Consider the following 20,736-nt stretch of genomic DNA (forward strand, 5'->3'; position numbering starts at 1 on the left):
TAAAATTTAAGAGAAAATCTGAGTTAACTTTGGGTTTGATGATATACAAAATATTATCAAAGGCATGATCCATAGAAGAAAAATTTGGTAAACTGAAGTTTATTAAAATAAAAAAAAATATAAGAATGACAAACAGATCTTAGTTTAAATACCATTTCCTAACAAAAGGAAAAAGGGATCTGTAGTAAAATGACTTGATTATAAGAATGAAAAGACAAAACAACTGTGAGAAAATATTTTCAGATGATACTATTTGATAACAACCCAGAATTATTAAAATTCAAAAAAAGGAAGACAATCTAATATTTAAAAAAATAGTGAAAAGATCATAAATAACACTTCAGTAAAGGAGATATACAGATTTCAAATAAGCATGCATATAGATGTTCAGTGTCACTATGGAAATAAAATTAAAATCACAATGACATACCACTACACTACATAACAATGAGAATGAATATTTAAAAAATGATTATATCAAACTGACAAAGATGTAGAGTAACAGAGATCCTCATTCATTGCTGGTAGAAGTACAAAATGATACAGCCAATTTGGAAAACAATTCAGTGGCTTCTTGTAAAATTGAATGCACATTTATGCAAACTAACAACCTCATTTCTAGATATTTATGGAGATGCATTAACAACATATTTTTACCAAAACCTATATGAAGTAATTTATAGAAGTTTTATTCATAATTGCAAAAATTATAAACAACAAATAATCGAACAGAAAAATTAGTGCTATTATATTTAAACAATGGAATACTAGTCAGACATAAAAATAACAAAGTATTGATTCATAGAAAAATGTAGATATATCTTAAATGCATTCTGCTAAGTAAAAGAAGACAGACTCAAAAGGCTATATATTTTAAGGACAGGGAAAAGGTTAGAATGTACTTGTGGTACTGGATCAGAGTTGGAAACATCTATATGAAATCATGTTTATTCTCTGTACACAAAATCAAATAAAATTATGGATGTGCGTACACATGAATTTATAAGTATACATGTATTTCCTAGCTTTGTCCACTAAGAGATCATAGAAGCAATGATATCCCAGTAATAATAGGAAGGCTAACAACCAGATCTTGGTATAAATATCATTTCCTAACCAAAGCAATAAGGAATCGGTAGTAAAATGACTTGATTCTAGAGCTGAAGCAGGAAAAATAAGGGTAGAAGATAAGCGTAGATTATCTTGCTGCAGTAAGTAAGGAGTGAAAAAATGGGGTCTGTCTAAGGACACAGGAATGAACCTGAAAAGAAATCCCAATGACAGAATAATTAGGAAGCAAATTAATTGTAATCTAAAGAATAAAATATCTGTAAATCTATTCTGATATAAATAAATGACAGAAAAATAAATTTGGGAGAAGTGACAAATTCTTATAGAATAAAATAGAAAAGCAGCCTTAGAACACAAATGTTAAAATGTGCTGAAGAATGTGAAAATTGGTAGGCAGAACTTTAATGAAAAAAAGAGTATGTTTATAGTTTCAAAATCTCTCTCCTCAAAGTATTGATTTTACTATACTGGTTTCAACATGTGCCCATAAATTTTTAATATTCTTTCCCAACTTTGTAGGGCTTGCTTCTCCTCCTTTTGATTGTAGATGGAATTTGGTGATTTTGTTTGTTTATTTGTATTGCACTGAGGCTTGCACCCACGAGTGCTTTACCACTAGGTATATCCCCAGTATTTCTTCTTAACTTTTATTTTGAGATAGGGTCTCTCTGTTACTAAGGGTCTTGCTAAGTTGCTGAGCCTGGCCTGCAACTTCTGATCCTCCTGTCTTAGCTTCCCAAGTGGCTGGTATCATTCTTTTGAATACAATATGGAAATGGAAAAAAACCAAAACAGTACGTTTGTTTTGAAGAAAACTCCATAGACACCACCTTGACTCTATTGATGACGGAGCCGAACACTACCAATAATAGATCCTGCTGATACTACGTCCAGGATATAGTGATAAGGGTGAGAACACTTCATCTCTGTGATATTTTTTTTCCCAAAAATCTACAACCCAGTCTAAACATGTGAACACAGACAAATAAATTTTCAGAGACACCCTGACAAATAAGGAAAGATAGAAAACCAACCAATATGTTATGCTGGATTGAAACCCAGATCAGAAAATGGATATTAGTGGAAAATGGAGGAAGTTCAAGTGAAGTCAGTAGTTTAGTTGATATTACTGTACCAGTGTTAATTACTTTGTTTCGTCAAATGTACCATGGTTATGTAAGATGTTTACCTTCAGGATATATGAATGAGATGCAGGAGAAAGAACATGCTCATATACAGGATGCTGGGACAGCAAACATAAACTGAGACTGTCTTAGGCTAACTGGACACATGGTCACTCTATTTCGCCAGTATAAAGAACTTAGATTTGATTTTGAGAGCAGTGTTTCCCATAATTCACATTCCAAAGTCTTCACAGATAAGAAATGTAGAAAAGTTCCACTGTCAAATACATTCAGAAGTACTGGGTAAAAGAAAGATACAATTGTTTCTTTACTGAACCACTTCTGAAAGGCTTTAATTTATAAACGTGATTCCATGAAACTTCACAAATGTCATATGTTTCTCAAACATTTCTTCATTTAAAAAAAAATCCCCTGATTCCTTATCCCAGCCCACAAAATTTTCCTCCCACCAATTTTTTTTTTATTTTTAATTTTTTCTGGGTATTTATTTATTTTTAATTTTTAAATTTGTTTTAATTAGTTATACATGACAGTAGAATGTGTTTATGCACTTTGATATATCATACATAGGTGGGATATAATTTCTCATTTTTCTGAGCAAACATGTTGTAGAATCATAATGATCATGCAGTCACATATATACATAAAGTAATAATGTCTGTTCCGTTCTACTATCCTTCTTATCCCCACATCACCTCCACTCCCCTCCCTTCCCTTCCCTCTACCTAATCTAAGGTAACGCTATTCTTCTGTAGTGCCCCCTGCCTTATTGTGAGTTAGCATCCACATATTAGAGAAAACATTGGGCCTTTGGTTTTCTGGGGATTGGCTTATTTTGCTTAGCATGATATTCCCCAACTCCATCCATTTACTGGCAAATGCCATAATTTTCATTCTTATGAGTAATATCCCATTGGAGATATATATATATATATCCATACACACACACACACACACACACACCATATTTTATTTATCCATTCATCTAAGCTCTTTTATTTTTTTTATTGGTTGTTCAAAACATTACAAAGCTCTTGACATATCATATTTCATACATTAGATTTAAGTGGGTTATGCACTCCCATTTTTATCCCAAATACAGATTGCAGAATCATATCGGTTACACATCCACATTTTTACATAATGCCCTATTAGTAACTGTTTTATTCTACTACCTTTCCCATCCTCTACTATCCCCCCTCCCCTCCCCTCCCATCTTCTCTCTCTATCCCATCTACTGTAGTTCATTTCTCTCCTTGTTTATTTTCCATTCCCCTCACAACCTCTTATATGTAATTTTGTATAACAATGAGGGTCTCCCTCCATTTCCATGCAATTTTCCTTTTCTCTCCCTTTCCCTCCCACCTCATGTCTCTGTTTAATGTTAATCTTTTCTTCCTGCTCTTCCTCCCTACTCTGTTCTTAGTTGCTCTCATTATATCAAAGAAGACATTTGGTATTTGTTTTTTTAGGGATTGGCTAGCTTCACTAAGCATAATCTGCTCTAGTGCCATCCATTTCCCTGCAAATTCCATGATTTTTTCATTTTTTAGTGCTGCGTAATACTCCATGATGTATAAATGCCACATTTTTTTTATCCATTCATCTATTGAGGGGCATCTGGGTTGGTTCCACAGTCTAGCAATTGTGAATTGTGCTGCTATGAACATCGATGTGGCAGTATCCCTGTAGTACGCTTTTTTAAGGTCTTCAGGGAATAGTCCGAGAAGGGCAATGGCTGGGTCAAATGGTGGTTCCATTCCCAGATTTCCCAGGAATCTCCATACTGTTTTCCAAATTGGCCGCACCAGTTTGCAGTCCCACCAGCAATGCACCAGAGTACACTTTTCCCCACATCCTCGCCAGCACTTGTTGTTGTTTGACTTCATAATGGCTGCCAATCTTACTGGAGTGAGATGGTATCTTAGAGTGGTTTTGATTTGCATTTCTCTGACTTAAGCTTTTTCATTTTTAAGCAACATATTTTAGGGCATGGTGTGATTGTGGGGATGATATAAAGCCTGAAGTGCTGGCTTCATATTCCTGCTTCAAGCCATTCAGTAACAACGTTGAGTGAGGATGATGAAGTAGAGTAGAATTAGATGTACCAATCACAATGTCTATGGCAGTGGGTCAGGACACAGACAATGTGGGACAAAGAGGGCTCATATAAACAGCATTTAGGAGGTAAAATTAGAAACAAACTGCTGTGGTTTGAATGTGTCCCACTAATTTATGAGTTAGAAATCTAATCCTCCAATTTATATGCTAATATATTTGGAGGTGAGGCCTTCAGGAGGAATAAATGGGGCCATGCAGGTGGTGCCCCATGATGGCATTAGTGGCTGTATAGGAAGCTAACGTGTTTTCCATGTGTGGTAGCCTGAGGCCCTGACCAGAAGCCAAGAAGAGGCTGGTGCCACACTCTTGGTCTTCCCAACCTCCAGAATCATAAGCCATAATAAACCTCTCTTCTTTATAAATTACTCAGTCTCATATTTCATTATGGCTACAGAAAATGGACTAAGACACAAAAATACCACTCTGCTATCAACATAGGATTTCTATGGAATGTCTATGTCTTACCCCATGTTTAAAGGTTAGAGCAAAATCTATCCTAGGCTTAGTGTGGTTTTTTTTTTTTTTTTTTTTTTTTTTTTTTTTTTGGCACTTGTGTGGTCTTGGAAAACAAGAGACTGCAGAGACATGCAAGGTGCTTAAAATTAAGTTGTAATAAAATTAGTTCTTGTCTAGAATTTATGAGCAAATTCCCTGCTTCATTTATTTATTTTGTGTCACTTATTTCTCTAGTTTCCCACAAAATCAGTGATCACTGAAAAAAAAAAAAAAACCTGCTTCTGCTGTTTGCTCCTCCTCCTCCCCTTCCCCTCTTCTCCTTTGACTTCTTCTAATTCAATGACTATTAAATGAATAGGGAATTATTCCCTTCTGCTCACTAGAATTGATATTCCAGACACAGGTGATACTGCAGCAGGCAGTTTGCCATCATACAGGGCAGAAGTTATATACGAAAATTTTATCTTAGCAGAGTGTGGTGATAAATGCCTATAATCCCAGCAGCTGGGGAGGCTGAGACAGGAGGATCCAGAGTTCAAAGCCAGCCTCAGCAACAGCGAGGCACTAAGTAACTCAGTGAGACTCTGTCTCTAAATAAAATACAAAATTGGGCTGGGGATGTGGCTCAGTGGTTGAGTCTCCTTGAGTTCAATCCCCAGTACCTCCTCCCCTACCCCCCCCCAAAACAGAATTATTTTTAGTAAGAAAACAAATATTCTAATAACAATTCACACTCAATGATTTACTTTTGATTGCTCCTCAAAATCTTCCCAAGGAGGCCTATAACCCCCAAATGACTAAATCTGAAGTGCTTTAACCATAGGTAATTCACTTCCGCAATTGTGAAAGGATTTGTTTTGCAATAGGTGAATTTATCACTTGTTGATTTAACAACTAATAGACTTAATCACTTGCTGGTAATTATTGAACTCCACTTGGCTCAAGAAATCTTTCTTTATTCCACTGACAGGAATATACTAAAATGGAATACTATAAATGTTAGAAATGCTTTTGAAATTCACTGATCCTCTGGGTTTCTAAATTTTGCAGGGTTATTAAACTATACTTATTTTATTCCATGTGAATACAAAAGGGAGAAATCCTATTCCTAAGTTTTAAAAAGATCAGGAAAGAATTCATTCATGACATATTGTAACAATAGGGGACAAGCCCAGGAGTGGGATTAGGGCTGCTAGCTTTGGTCCTAATATAGTCAGTAACTAGCTGCACAATCTGAAGAAGACACCTAGTCTCAGGGTCTTCCATAAGGCATTGTACCTTCCCCTCCTGTAGTCCAGCATTCCAGCAAAGTTAACATGAATGAATGTTTAAAAGTAGCCTAGAGCTTCACATAGATGTAAGTTCCTTTTGTGATAGTTACTTGAATGGCTGAGACAGTCTTCCTGAGTTCACCAATATATTCTAATTCTCACATCCAAAGCACAACTTTGTTCTTAAATTACTTTATTTTTTTTTGATAACTGACATTATAGATCATTAATTCCTCTTGAAAAGTCTTTCTTCATTCTCTATTTCACCTTTTCCTGGTTTGTTGTGTGTTTGTCTGATTCCTCCTACTCAGGGTTTTCCTTTCACTGCCCATTTCTTAAACACAGATAGTCTGCGACACTCCATACTGAGTTAGTGAGCTCATTTCTTCCCAGAGCCGTAGGCAGGACTCTATCCTGAACTCCAGCTCACATTTTCAAGTGCCAGGAAGAAAATTACATGGATATTTAACGTGGATATTTAACATATCTGGTTTTTAACAATATGTCAAAAGCTAAGTTTATTTTCACTATGTTCTCTCACCTTATCACTACTACACTCATACACAATTGCTGTATTAGCAACTTTACATCTCAGAGAGCCAGCTACATCATGTTCAGCTCAGTTCCATAAGTCATAAGATTAGGAAATATCTCTTTCATTCTCATATCTAATAGATTTCCAAGTCTTCTTAACGATTTCTCAAGTCAATCTCCACCTTTTCTTCTACAGTGTTTACCTTAGTTCAGTCCATCAAAATCTCTGATGTCGTTTTTGTTTTTTTTTTTAATTGAGGAATGCTATCATTTCAGTTACTTCCTAAGTAGTCTTTCTGTCTTTATCCTCAAATGTTTTTTCCCTTTAATTTTCCCAACCTCCCCACAGTTTTCTTCATGGTATAGAATTATGAGTACCTTGTACCTTTGCTTAAAATTCTTTAATAGCTCGACTTCTGTAAGGTAGTCATTGAACATGAATAGAGGTTTTTCATTTTAAAAACCCCATTTGCCTTTCCAGTCTCCCATGCTTTATTTATTAACTTACATAGGAATCCCTAAAAGTTTACACTTGCCTATTGCATTACAACATTTTACATATTGTTTTTTGCCTGAAATATCCTTTTCCATCTTGTATTCAAGTGAAATCTTATACCTGTTTAAAAATCCTGTCATACTTCCTCTTCGAAATTGGCCCTGCCCCAAAGTAAGGCATACCCATCTCTAGGTTTCTACTGTGCTTTATCCAAATCTCTATTAGCACATATTACAGTGTTCTGGGAAAGCTACCACTCCTTGAGATCCTTGATGGAAAATACTATAGCCTATTTGTCTTGAAATCTCTGCGCAATGGCAAAGAACTTAGAACATGGAAGGATCCTATTGAGCATTTCCTGAATGAATAATATGGAAGGAAATACTCTAGATTCTGAATTAGCATATTTGTACCTGTGCTGTTCATAATGATCTGTGTGACCTTGATGTGCTTTGAGGTTTCAGTTTCTTTAATATGTGAAATGAAGAAGTAAACCTAGATTTTCCATTAGGGACTCTCCACCTTTAATTTCTATTATAGAGGTTCAAATATATATAGTGTCTAATCACAGAATTTTTTAAAAATACAAGAATGTAAAAAAAGAAACTTCACACAAAAATCTGACTTCCTGTATGTCTTGAAAAAGCAGTAAATTTAACTGTATTGGGCCAATATTTCTCTAAGTCCCCATCAGGGACTGGGATATAGCTCCGCTATACAGCACTTACCCATCAGGCCCTAGGTTTGGTCCCCAGCACTGGAAACAAAGAAACCAAACAAACTAAAACAAAACCAAAAATCCACAATGTTTTTAGTTGAATCACACTGCCTTTAAGGGTGTATGAGCTCTGAATAACCAACATGCCCACTTCTCTCTAGAAGAGGAGCATTTACAAGAGCCAGAGAGTAATTTAGAAGAGCCAGAGAGTAACCCTGACCTTATTAATTTAATTATGTGTGTATGCATAAGAGCAAACAATCTATAATTTGCTCATGTAGTACTAAAATATTCTGGTTTTGTTTTTTGTCTAAGTGCATCCGGACTTTTGATATCACATATCACGGTGTTCTTTCAGAAAATATTACCTTACTATAGGCAAAGCTAAGCCAATACATCTTCTGATTGATTTGTTGGAGTATTTTGTTTCCTTGAAGCAATTGATGTTTTTCAATTAACAATTACATTATGTTTGAATAATTATCAGTGGAACATTTCTGATCGTTTTCAAACTCTTTGAAAACTATACCCTGCGTTTCAAAGATGACTTGAAGTGTACTAGGATGACTTGCATGCACTACGAAAATCTGTCTACCAAGTGAGCACTCGGAGGGGACTCCTCATTTATTCCTTCATAGTTCTTGCTAGGATTCCATATTTGTGTTCGCATTTTCAAATGGAGCTGTGAATACAGCCCACTGAGAGTTAAAGGTTAGCAAACAGGATAGGAATGAACTGATGGGGCGGGGTGAAGACACGAGTCCAGGGGTTAGCTTCAGCGAATAAAGAACGCCACCGCCCTCCATTTCCTGCGCTTCGGTTCTGCACGCAGGCCTTCATCATCTGTACTTCAAGCTTCAAAGAACAGCTCTCTTGGAATTTTGCTGGTACCTCCATTCCTTAGCTTGAAAAGAAGGGGTGGGAAGGGCCGCTGTCACTCAGCCCCACGGGCCAATGGGAGAGAAGTGAGCCCCGCCTCCTTTCCTGGGCTGGACTCCGAGCCTGCGCACTGGGCGCCGTCTCGCCACCGCCCATCAGCTGAGAATTGCTGCTGGGGGCTCTGGGACCGGCGGATGACAGTCGCCGCAGGTGGAGGAGGAAGCGGAGGAGGTCGGGGTAAGCCTGGAGAGCGAGCAGAGGTTTTCCATGGCTAGGTGTCCGGGGCACGCAGTGTCCCTGCAGCTGTCGCGCGTTTGTGAGCGTTGCCTGGTGGCCACCGCCCTGCGGCAGGCTCCCGAGAGGCGAAGGGCCGCGCTGCGGGGGCCCTGGGAGCGCCCGCAGCTGTCCACGCCCCCCACTCGGCGCGGCTGCGCGGCGCGTTCCGTTTTCCCCACACGCTCCATGGGGCTCCGGAGGGCCGGGCTGGGCGGGTCAGCACGACTGACCGGGTCAGCTCCTCCAGCCCCACAGGCTTCCCCAGTCTGGTCCGCCCCGCCTTCCTCGTCGGTCCAGCCGTCACCTTCCCGCCGACACCCTGGTCGCACTGCCGAGCCTTCTAGATCCAACCAGTTGCCCTGTTCCTCATTTTAACTCACGAATTGAAAAAAAAAAAAAAAAAAAAAAAGCCACTTAGGTTATAGAGGAACTGAAACACTTATGTAGCAAACGAGCTATTTGCATTTTTTCCGAGGCTCATCGTGTTCGGTTTTGTATGGCTTGATGATTGACAAGCTAACATTATTATTGTTATTATTATTATTATTATTATTATTATTATTACCTTCTCAGTACATGTCTTTAATAGTTATATAGGTAAAGATCTTTAAAACAAATTCTTTCAAGGATTCCCACCTTCCCACCTTGTTTTCAAGATTACTTAAATTCAGACAAAAAGCATTTCTGGTCAAATGCTGTCACTTTTTATTTCCTCTCAAATTTCTTATATTTGTTTGGAGACATTTTATGTGTGTGTGTGTGTGTGTGTAAATATGTATATATGTAAATATATACATATATGAAAATATATACATGTATGTAAATATATGTATCATTTTGATCACTTCAGATCCTTGTATTCTGATTATAACTATGATTTACAACTTGGCCAGAATTTGAAGGAAAGGAAGTAATCATGAAATGCTGTGCTGTTTGGTAATGTTGAAGGTGGATGTTTCTTTTGCTCATGTGTGCTCAGTGCCAAATCTGGCAAAGATAGATATGAATGTTAAATTGTGTCTTGTGATGTGAATGAGCCTTTGGTCTGCAGGAACCTTTGAGAAGTTGGCCTCAGACTTGTGACCAGTTAAGAATTAGGCTGTAGTTCAAAATTTCTGTAGAAATTAATGTGACACTATATTAGCTCATTAAAGTCTGTCTCATTTTTCTTTAAATATTTTATTTGTGCTGCTTCTGATTAACACAGGCAGTCCTAATTTTGTTATGATCCCTTAATCTGAGTGCTGGTGATTGAGAAATGAATCATATAAGGATCTGCAGTAAATGTGGGTAAAATTGGCTGTAGTCCCATAAAACTTGAAACTTTAGTATGTAAAAGAGTGAAAAAAAATTCTTGGTGCGGTGAACTAAAATCAAATACTATAGTATGATAGTTCAACTAATTAAAGAACTGAGTTAAAGAATGCACTTCATGTAGTTTGTGTAGAGAATACTCAATTTGTAGACTGAGCACCCTCATATTCACTGAGCATCTACTATTTATTGGGCTATGGGCCATCTCTCCCCTGTTTGTATTCCAGAGGTAAGAATAGATAACGAACAACATATTAAGTGGATCATTTCAAATAGCAATGAGTGTTTTGAGGCAGTAAGTTAGATTGGTGGAGAGTGTGAGGAGTGGTGACTTCTTATTTCATATCAGGCATCTCTAGCATATGATTCCACCTTGCTGGGAAAAGGAGCCAGTCACATGGAGATCATGGGATTCGAGTCTTCTAGAGAGAGAATGGCACTCAGAAAGGTTCAGGGCTGCAATAAACCTTTATCATTCAGGTCTAAAAGAAAGCAGTTGACTTCATTGTTTTAGAAATGATATTATTTACCATCAGACTGGGTGTGTGCTTTGAGGAAGTAAGTACATTTGTTTATTCATTCTACAAACATTTATTCAGCGTGTACTATGTAGCTAAATGCTGAGAATAGAACAGGTCCACAAATAGACAAAAACAAAACAACAACAAAAATACATCTACTTACAAACACACACACACACACACACACACACACATTTGGGGGCACAGGTGGAGGAAAGTACAGTATTTTATGTCAGTGCTCTTATTGACAAAGTGAAACTGACCACTTCTTTGCCTAGGCCAGATTTTAAAAAAACATGAAGCTTGTGCTTAATGGAAATCTTAAGGATGTTGCAATATGTCCAGTACTAACTGAGGATAGTGTTTGACATTCAAGATTCTGTATTAAAGTTCCCTTTGTTCATTATTGTTCCTTAGAAGCAGTCTTGAGAAACCTCTCTTTATGAGTGTTGTACTTTGATCTTCCCTTCCCCTTTTTCTCTTTACAGTGCTTTTATATCTTCATAGAAAGATAATTATTGAGATGATGAGTTGACCACTGTCCAGCAGAATTTTCTGCAGAAATGTAAATGAAGAATAAATGAGCTATCCAAGCTGCTGGTCACTAGCCACATGAAATTTTTGAACATTTGGAAGGTGGCTGATATGACTTGCATTTGTCTCTTAATTTTCATTTTAACAGTCCACTGACACCAGGAATTCCTAATGGGCTTTCAAAGAGTGCTGTAGTGCATAGCATCTTGGACTGGGACTGGAGATAGTGATAACATTTGAAAAATAGCGTTGATTTAGCCTACATGCAAAGATCGTAAACTTTTATAGTTATTTCTATATTCATTTGTGTGTATTTTTTTAGAGTAAAGTTAGTTATTTGGTCTCTTTATTTCTCTTGTCTCGTATCTCACATCTCAACAGAGGAGCCTTTTAGGTATCACTTATTAGTAGAAAAGGAATGTGTTGTTCAATTGTTACCTTGATCAACTCATGTTGTCCTAATTTTAGGAGTGAAGATAGCAAAAGTTCATATGGGCCCTACAGAAAGGTGGTAAATTGGCTAATTCGAATTTAATGGGTGCAACTGTCCTTGATTTTGTTATACAGAAAGGTTTATTGTTTTAAGAAAATGAGCTCTAAGATTTAGTTCAAATTTTAGCTTTCTTGTTTATCCTCAACAAGTTACTTGCTCTCATTATGCTTCAGTTTCTTCATGTGAAAAACCACAATAATTATATATCCTTCATAGACTTGCTGTAGGAATTAATGGAAAATGTTAAAAGCACATTGCAAATTGCTTTTTATTCTTCACTCACGTGGTCACGTCTGTGTTCTTTGTCTAAGAAGTTCTGGACGATGGAAGAGTAGCAGCTCTTTGGATAAATGAGCCCAGATTGCTCACTAACAGGAACTTTTTAAAATTTAGTTGCAAATTTATTTAGCATTTCAATTGGGATGATGACAACTGGTTGTCTTGTGTCTAATTGATTCTTTGGAAAGAAGATAGCTACTCTTGAAACACTGAGAAGACTTAGGCTAGATGTGCATGAGTTTTGAGGGTTGAGGAAAATACTACAAATCGGTACATGAATTAACAGGACTCTGATAATACTCTGTCTGTGGAGAGAGGTAGGTCACAGTTGACTGTGTGGTTGAAGAGTTAAGAGGCAGACCCTGCACATACATAAGCACATCACACCTTTCCTCTGTGTAGGCTTTAAGGGCATTTCGTTCCTGGACATGCATTATCTCATTTTGATCCTGGCAGAAGACCCAGATGATAAGTATCTTGCCCAAGGTCAAGATTTCCCATTGCCAATTGCATTGGCAGCTGTACAGGAAATAGGTGAGTTCACTTAGTTTCAAAGACATGTAAACTCTAAACTAAGACAAAGTTAAGAGTATGACTTAGAGATGTGGATGTGATACTCATTCTGTCCATGGTTAAAGTGGGTGGAATACTCCCCCAAAAGAACACATTAATAACAAATAGAACATTTTCTTATTCACAATGTATTTGTGTTAGCTATAAGCCAGTTTTTCTAGAGATTTAGTTGATAAAAGTCAAGGAAGAAAGATGTAATTGAGTGAAAAGAAAATTGTCTTTATCCATATAGTAGAATATTACTTGTCAATTTAAAAAGTCCTACATGTAGGACTTGGTTCAGAAGAGACAAACTGAACCTGTGAAACAAGGAGAATAAAAAGCATCTAGAAGCCCCCAGAACCTCAGGTGGCCCAGCACATTCCACAATGCAACAGAAATGCAGGCATGTTCTGCCATGCCATGGATTGGGCAGATCCCTGCTGTTCTACCAGCTCATTCAGTGTTCAGCGCTGTCCCTCAAGACAAAGGTACATGCAGTCGGTCCTCTGTACCCTTGAGCTCCACATCTGTAGATTGAACCAACTGTGTGTAAAAATTATATTGTTTGAATCACATCTGTATAGAACATTTACAGACCTTTCCCCAACCCCATTATTCCTTACACAATGCAGTATAGCAACTATCTACAGTGCATTTACATTGCATTGGGCATTATAAGTAATCTAGAGATGATTTAAAGTCCAAGAGAAGGTATATGTGAGTAATTGCAAATAAACTTTTTTCATAGGAGGGACTTCAGCATCCTCAAAATTTGGCTATCTTTGTAACCTCTTCTCCCCTATTCAAAATCTCCAGTGGTCTTTTTATTGCAATGTATTTTGACCAAGCTTGGCATCCAGGGCCCTTCCTATTCTGTGGCATTTGTTCTGTGTGGTAACTTTTATTATGAATCCTGGATTGAATCCCCTCTCCACAAGTGGAAGGGTTTTGTTACCTTGGACCAACTGGTGAATCTTTAAAAGCCACAGGTTGCTTACCAATCATTGGACATTCTCTGAGAAAGTCTTCTCATTTCAGATATGTGGTAGATGTTAGGTTGTTCTTCTCTTTTCTTTTCTATCCTGCCTCCCTTTTGTCCAGCCATGAATCATCAGATCCAGGACTGGGCAAGAGCCTCCCCTTCCTTTGGCAAATACTTGAGTCCTTTTCACATGTTGTAGGTCTATCAGCCCTGGTCTTCATGTTCTCACCTTTGTTCTCCATACTAGTAATACCCAAGTCTCCGGATCTCATGTTTCTCTTTCATGGATGCTTTTGGAACAAGGGCAATAGTAATTTTTCCTTTCTGTGGCCTTTGTCACTTTTGTTGAGCACATGACTTTTTATTGAATTGCATTGTTTTTTGTTGGTTTACCTTATTAATTTTATCCTTTCTCCTAATTGACAAGCTGGATTGGAGTTTTGTATCTACTAAGTGCTTCATTTAGTGGTAGACTTGGAGGAGGCTTTTTTTTTTTTTTAGTTTAACTCTTCCTTTTAGGAAGGCCTAAAAGGCTTGTATACTTTAATGATTTTAAGTACTCAAATACAGCTGATTTGGATTTAGTATATTACGGTGAAAATATATTCCTAAAGTAGTAATTTCTTGCAACATCAATTAGAAATTCAAATATCATTTACATTTTAAGTATATACAACACATAAGCATATGGGTATTAATTTTGGGGGAGTACACAGAGCTTAAATAAAAATAGATAATACATTGGCTTACTAGTATCTGATGACTTTGCAGTGTTCTGAGGCACATGTAGTGGGGAGATGGATGTAGTAGTTGAAATTCTTTGTTTTCACAGTGCTGTGCTCTGTGAATACCCCTTTGCAACTTCCTTCCTAAACCCAGAATGGCATGGTGTGGATTGAAGACAAGAAAGAAGTTCATCTTCCTTTCCTCCTGTAGCAACCCCTTGCTTTGCCTCATATTTTGAGATGCTGGCTGCTGGAAGAGAAGAGGAGTTCATTCTCCTTGCTGTCAAGAACATGATGAGAAAATTATAGGATATCTTTTCACTTCTCAGTTGTGTCTCTGCCCTTTCAAAATTTAATCTTTCCCATGAAAATTAGAAACCCATTAATTATGTGTCCCTGAGCTGCCCCTGTGTATGGTACATTAGATACAATGAAGTTTCTGGGAATAGCCCAAAGTCTTGTTTTCTGTTAATAATTACATGCCTAATCCATGCTGAGAGTTGTTTTGAATGTTGGAGAAAGATTAATAGCATGTGGGTCCTGCTTTAGAGTTGCTTGCAGTTTCTTTAAGGGGGAATTATACACAAAAAATACACCTAATCTTTCTTAGATCAAAGAAATTTTCAAAGAGAATGTACAGTTAGAACCTATTTTAATTGTTAAGCATGTTGAATACAACTTTGTCCCTAAAAGTCCAGCCTTGTTTTTTGTTTGTTTGTTCGATAGGCATGAGAGTTTTGCTAATGATGTATCATGTTGCCAGATTTCAACCCTATAATCTCCCAGATTGATGACTTGGAAAATGTAAACAAATCACTTTTAAAATACAATTATGTGACTATGTCTTTCTAGATGACCGCTTAGAAAACTGAACAGCCAATCAACATCTGATGAATTTAGTGAGTCAACAAATCAGCCATGTCTTACACTCCAGGAATTGGTGGAGACCCTGCCCAGCTGGCTCAGCGAATCTCTTCCAACATCCAGAAGATCACACAGTGTTGTGAGTTGAGTTTCAAATTGACTTCACTATTTGTTTTCAATTCTTAACTGAACTTAGTGGAGGTTCTTAGAAGGATAATTTCAGCAGTTGTTGGAAGGTGGAGCATTCTTCTAAGGACAGAGTTTAAAGTAATAGAACTCTTTAGAATGAATATAAGAGTTAAGTGTAATAGAAGAGATGATACTGCATTTTTCTGAAGAATGCCAGAGCATTCATGATACATTATTTCATTAATGAAATAAAGACTTAAAAGGATGAGAGATACCTGTATTTGTTCTAAAACCATTGGTTCTGTAGTAGATTTGAGACTTGCTGACTCAGTTCCATAGATTTAGAATTGAAGAACACTACCAAGAACTCAAGGGACACATATTTCTTAAGAATAAGATCTGACTAGCTATTGATTAGGTTAGTTTTATAAAGGCAAATACATGGTGTATAATTAAGAAACAAGGAAGAACTAAGCAGAGTAATCCTTTTTGTGTTGCTATAACAAAATACTGGGAGTGGTAGGTTATTAAGCAAAAATTTTTTTTTGTCTTTTGGTACTGAGTATTGAACCTAGGAATGTTTGACTGCTGAGCCACATCCTATCCCTTTTTTATCTTTTTTGTATCTTGAACAGTGTCTCACTATGTTACTTAGGGCTTCACTAAACGGCTGAGGCTGGCCTTGAACTTGCAATCCTCTTGTTCTCAACACCCTGGAGCTGCTGCGCCTAGCACACATTAATTATTTAACTCACAGTTTTGTACTTCTAAGAGCATAATATCCACATCTGCTCAGCTTCTGGTGAGATCCATATGGCAGAAGGGATCACATGGCAAGAGAGCAAGCCGAGGAAGCCAGTCTTGCTTTAGGAAAGCCCACTGTCATGATGACTACTTTAGTTCCAAGAGAGAAAATAATTAATTCCTCCTAGCAACATAATCACTTCTCAAAGGCACCTCCCAACTATTTGGGGACCAAGCCTCACCATGCATTTTGGTAGGGACAGACCATGTTCAATCCATAGCACAATGGACGTTTTAATCTATAGAGACAGATGTTATAGAAGATTCCCCCCAAATTATCCCTTGCTGTACTACTCAGAGACTGATTCAATGTGATGTTTTATTAGAAATTATTACTCCTCAGAGTATATGTACAAATTAAAGGAAATCATCTAGTTTGAGCCAACAAGATTTTATTTTGTTTTTTTCTTTTTTCCTAAATCACAGCTAAATCATACATTGTGAATTATTCTAGTCATCTTGCTATCATTGATTTTCCATCAGGGCATTGCCAGAATTCTTTGAGAGTAGGTATTCTTCAGTCTACGTCCTTAAGACTACTTCTTATTATCAGAATTTTAACACACTGCTGAAATATAAATGTTTGCAAATGACTGCATTGTTACTTTAACTAATCATTAACCTCCCAACAGTTAACACTTTACCTGTATGGTTTAAATGAGATGCTAGTGTTTTGGAGGCAAAAGGTGTAATTAGATTATGGATGGTTCTATAAAAGTGCCACTGTGTACAGCCATGTAAAATAACCCTTATTCTGATTGGGATTTTTCTTTGCTATTCTTAGAGGAGCAAGGAAGTGAATATCCCTGAGTATCATGCTGTCCAGAACAGGCAGTGTATAAAGGGTCCATTGTGGACTGTCCCAGTTTTTCCCAGGGCACCATCACTGATTCTGCCTTCCTCTTCCAGCCTCAGATCTGTTCTGATGGTGGCTACGGAGCCACTCCTTTTTGTGACTTCTCCTGCTGGTTAGAAATGTTGCTGATCTGCATCAGGTGAATCTAGGTACCTGTGTGAAAATTAAGAAAGTTCATAATTTTAATTTACACATGTGGGAAATCAAGACATTTGTGAAGAAAGGAGACCGAAGGCCTCCTTCCAAAAAAATAGGGTATGTCTCCTCTGCTGGCAACAGTAAATGTTGTCAGGAATTTGAGGAAGATAATGAGGAGTGACTACAGTGTTCTCAGATTGTAGAAGTAATAAGCACTAGGTGATGTGAAAGTACACGGATTGGAGACTATGTGTGAACTGGAACTGGAAGGAGATAAGGGAATCAGGCCACAGTTACTAAGAGCTCAGTTAATCTAGCCAGAAGTGATAAATTGGGCCAGAGTTGAACATTCATGGCCGGGTTGCTAGCTCTGTGTATGATTTTACTGTGATCCCCCAACTATCCCACGTTTAGAACTGTTAAGAAGACTGGGACCATTAAGTCAAGAGAAAGTACAGTCACCATCCTCGATAAGCAAAGCAATGTCCTGTGTGGAAGCTGTGTGTTCTGCATGAACATGGGCCTCCACACCTGTTCAGAAGCTGCAGGTAGCCAGGACTCAACTGAGAAGGGCTTTCAAATAATACAGGTTGTTAAGGGATGGGATCACCTCCCTCAGGAAGAGTGAAAGCACTGTTGCTAAGTGAACAGAAATGGTGACCAGATGCTTCTCAGGTCTGTTAATCAGAGTTTTAAATGCTGGAATAATGGTTCAGACTAAGTGATTTTTAATTTTGATATTGTCCCCATTTGTTCAGCAAATAATTCTTTTAACACCTCATACTTGCTAGAAAACTATTTTATACCATTGCAATTTAGCAATAAGTAAAATCTATAAGGTCCTATTCTCATGTCGTTTAGAGTGGATTAAGTAGGAACAGGTGATATAAAAAAATAATGAACAGTCCAATTTCCTATGAAGAAAATATAGTAAGGTAAAAATGATGTGAGAGCAAGTACCTGGCAGAAGCTACCTTCACTTAGGTAGTCCCTAAATAAGGACAAGGACGGGCTTGCAGAGAAAAGATATAGGGAAAGAACACTGCAGATGGAGGGAATGGCTAGTATTAAAAACAATAGTGTATTACTCAACTGTTAAGAGTGACTTTATGACGCTTTCCAGTAAATGGATGGATCATGCTAAATTAAATAAGCCAGCCCCCCAAAACCAAAGGTTGTATGTTTTCACTGATATATGGAAATTAACTCTCAATAAGTGGGTAGAGGAGAGGAATAGATAACGACTGGGATTGTAGCTCCATGGTAGGATCAAGGGAAGGAAGGGGGAATAGGAAAAGGAAAGATAGTGTAATGAATCTAAATAATTTCCCTATATACTATATGAGTACACCATAGTGAATCCCACCATTGTGTACATCCACAAGAATGGAGACCTAATCAGAATAAAATACATTCCATGCTTATATAATCATATCAAAATGAATCCTACTGTCATGTATAACTAAAAATAACCAATTTTAAAAAAGAGAAAATGACCTTTTAATGCTTTTTAAAAAATTCTAAAGCAGTCCAGAGCCTGAGATAGTCAGAACAATGGAGCAAGGAGCAAGGGTGAGAGGAAGAACCAAGCCAGTATGTCCAAAGTAAGCACCTGAGGCCAGAGTGGCTAGAGAGGGCTGGCTTAGTGGCATACAGCTGAAAATTCTAGTGACTTAGGAGGCCAAGGCAGGAAGATCACAAGTTGGGCAAGTCAGCAAGGTCCTGTCTCAAAATAAAAAGGATAAGGCTGGGGATGTAGCTCCATGGTAAAGTGTCCTTGGGTTCAATCCCCAGTACCACAGAAACAGAGTAGCTGGAGAGGAACCAGAGAGGAGGCTGTGTGACTCATGTAGGGCTTTGTAGGCTGTGTGGAGAGTTTAGATTTCATTCTAAGAGGGAGTAGAAATCAATTGAAAACTTTTAAGCAGCGAGAAATACAATCAATCTGTGCTTTGAAACTATTACTTTGACTGCTACTTAGGGAGAATAGCCAGGGGATATAGTGGTCTTTGTAGAGGTCTGTAGAGAGAGAGATGCTGGCTTGTACCAGGGTGATAAAAAGGATGGAAAGAAGCGATGGGTGTATTTTGGAAGCAGAGCCAGTAGGACTTGCTTATGAAAGTGAGTGGTGCTGAGAGGGAGGAGTCAGAGGTGACTCTGTAAGTTTTGCATTGAGCAACTGAGTGAATGGTAGTAAGTATATGTGAGATGGAATGGACTCGTCAGGGAGAGTTCTGTTTTGGCCTAGCAAATTTTGAGATGTCTTACGGACATCTAAGTGATTTATGAGATGTAGCTGAGTGGTAGACTGCTTACCTAACATGTGAAAAAAAGTCAGTAAGGGAGATAACAAATAGTTTAGGTATATGCCTTTGGAAATCAGAGTGTCATCAGGCATAAGTGGTTATTAAAACCATAAATTTGAAATAATCCTAAAAGTATGAGTTAAGAGTAAAGGGCTAGAGAACTAACAACTGTTAAAGCAGGAGGACAGGGAAACGCAACATGGGGAATCTGAGAAGACATAACTAGGGAAGTAAGAACAAAAAGAACATACGGTAGATTCCTAGAAATTAAGGAATGTTCAAGAGTGAGGCATCATCTGTGGCTAATGCTACTGAGAAACTAAGATAAAAGCAGAGAATTGGATTCAGCAAACTGCTAACTTTGAAAAGAGTGGTCTCATGTCTATTTTCAAAGTGTAGATTTGCAGAGTTCTGCACACCTCAGCTTTATTGATCTCAAGGTTACACATAGCCACTGGGGAGGCTACAAACCTCTTTGAGCTGTTGTTCACCAAAATTGGGGATTGCTTTCATTAGAGAGAAAAGGGATGGCTCAGTATTTAGTAGCTAGCAGACTCTGCCATGGAAGTAGAATGAGGGTCAGGGAAGGTGTTACATTTTTCCACCAGAAAAGGAAGATTCTAATGAGAGTATAAGTATAAAACAAATGTATTTGAAGGCCAGAGGGGATTGGGGATGTACTGCTAGTGAGAGATTTGCCTTTTATTCACTGTACAAGGCATGGCTGATCTGGATGGAAACGGTTGAGCAAAGATGGGAGAACTCTCCGGCTGGCCTGTTTTTAAGTGAAATATGAGGGAAAGTCATCAGAAAATTAGAGGGAAAATAGAATTTTATGCAATGGAATGAAAGTTTATAAAATGGAATGTTTTTGAAAGAAAAGAGAGTGCACTGCTTATGGTTGGGAAAGTTGAGACATTGAACATACCAGAGGAGTGGAGGAGGAGGATTTGACAAATTGAGTACACTTTTGAGATTTTTGGGGTCATGAATTTAGTGAAACCAGTCACCACTGTGTAATTGTTCTAATTTCTGAGATTCAATATCTAAATGAAGAGAGGTGTAGATTTAGACAGAGCAAACCACTGTTAAAAATCTAGCCCATCATCCAGTACACCTTCCTGGTGAGGACTATGCAAAAACCATGTGGAAGTGAGAAGCAGAAGTGAGAAACTTTAGTTCATTCCCCCCAGCCCCCAATCTGGTGATGCTAATAATACTGGATGGATGTGATGAATAAAAGTACTCAGCACCCTGTTTAGGCTCTTT

General features: G+C 37.8%; 1 protein-coding gene across 2 annotated transcripts in view; it reads left to right on the forward strand.

Moving 5' to 3' along the window:
• Positions 1-8,818: 8,818 nt before the first annotated feature.
• Stx7 (syntaxin 7) overlaps positions 8,819-20,736 on the forward strand; it is a 41,030-nt gene continuing 29,112 nt past the window's right edge. For both annotated transcript variants that reach the window (XM_076859724.2, XM_076859725.2), the window contains exons 1-2: positions 8,819-8,928; positions 15,223-15,373. In XM_076859724.2, coding sequence (XP_076715839.1) covers positions 15,289-15,373 — 85 coding nt within the window. In that variant the 5' untranslated portion in view covers positions 8,819-8,928; positions 15,223-15,288. The remainder of the gene's footprint in view (positions 8,929-15,222; positions 15,374-20,736) is intronic.

Source organism: Callospermophilus lateralis, chromosome 6 (genome assembly GCF_048772815.1).
Source record: "Callospermophilus lateralis isolate mCalLat2 chromosome 6, mCalLat2.hap1, whole genome shotgun sequence".
In the NCBI taxonomy this organism is placed as follows: domain Eukaryota; kingdom Metazoa; phylum Chordata; class Mammalia; order Rodentia; family Sciuridae; genus Callospermophilus; species Callospermophilus lateralis.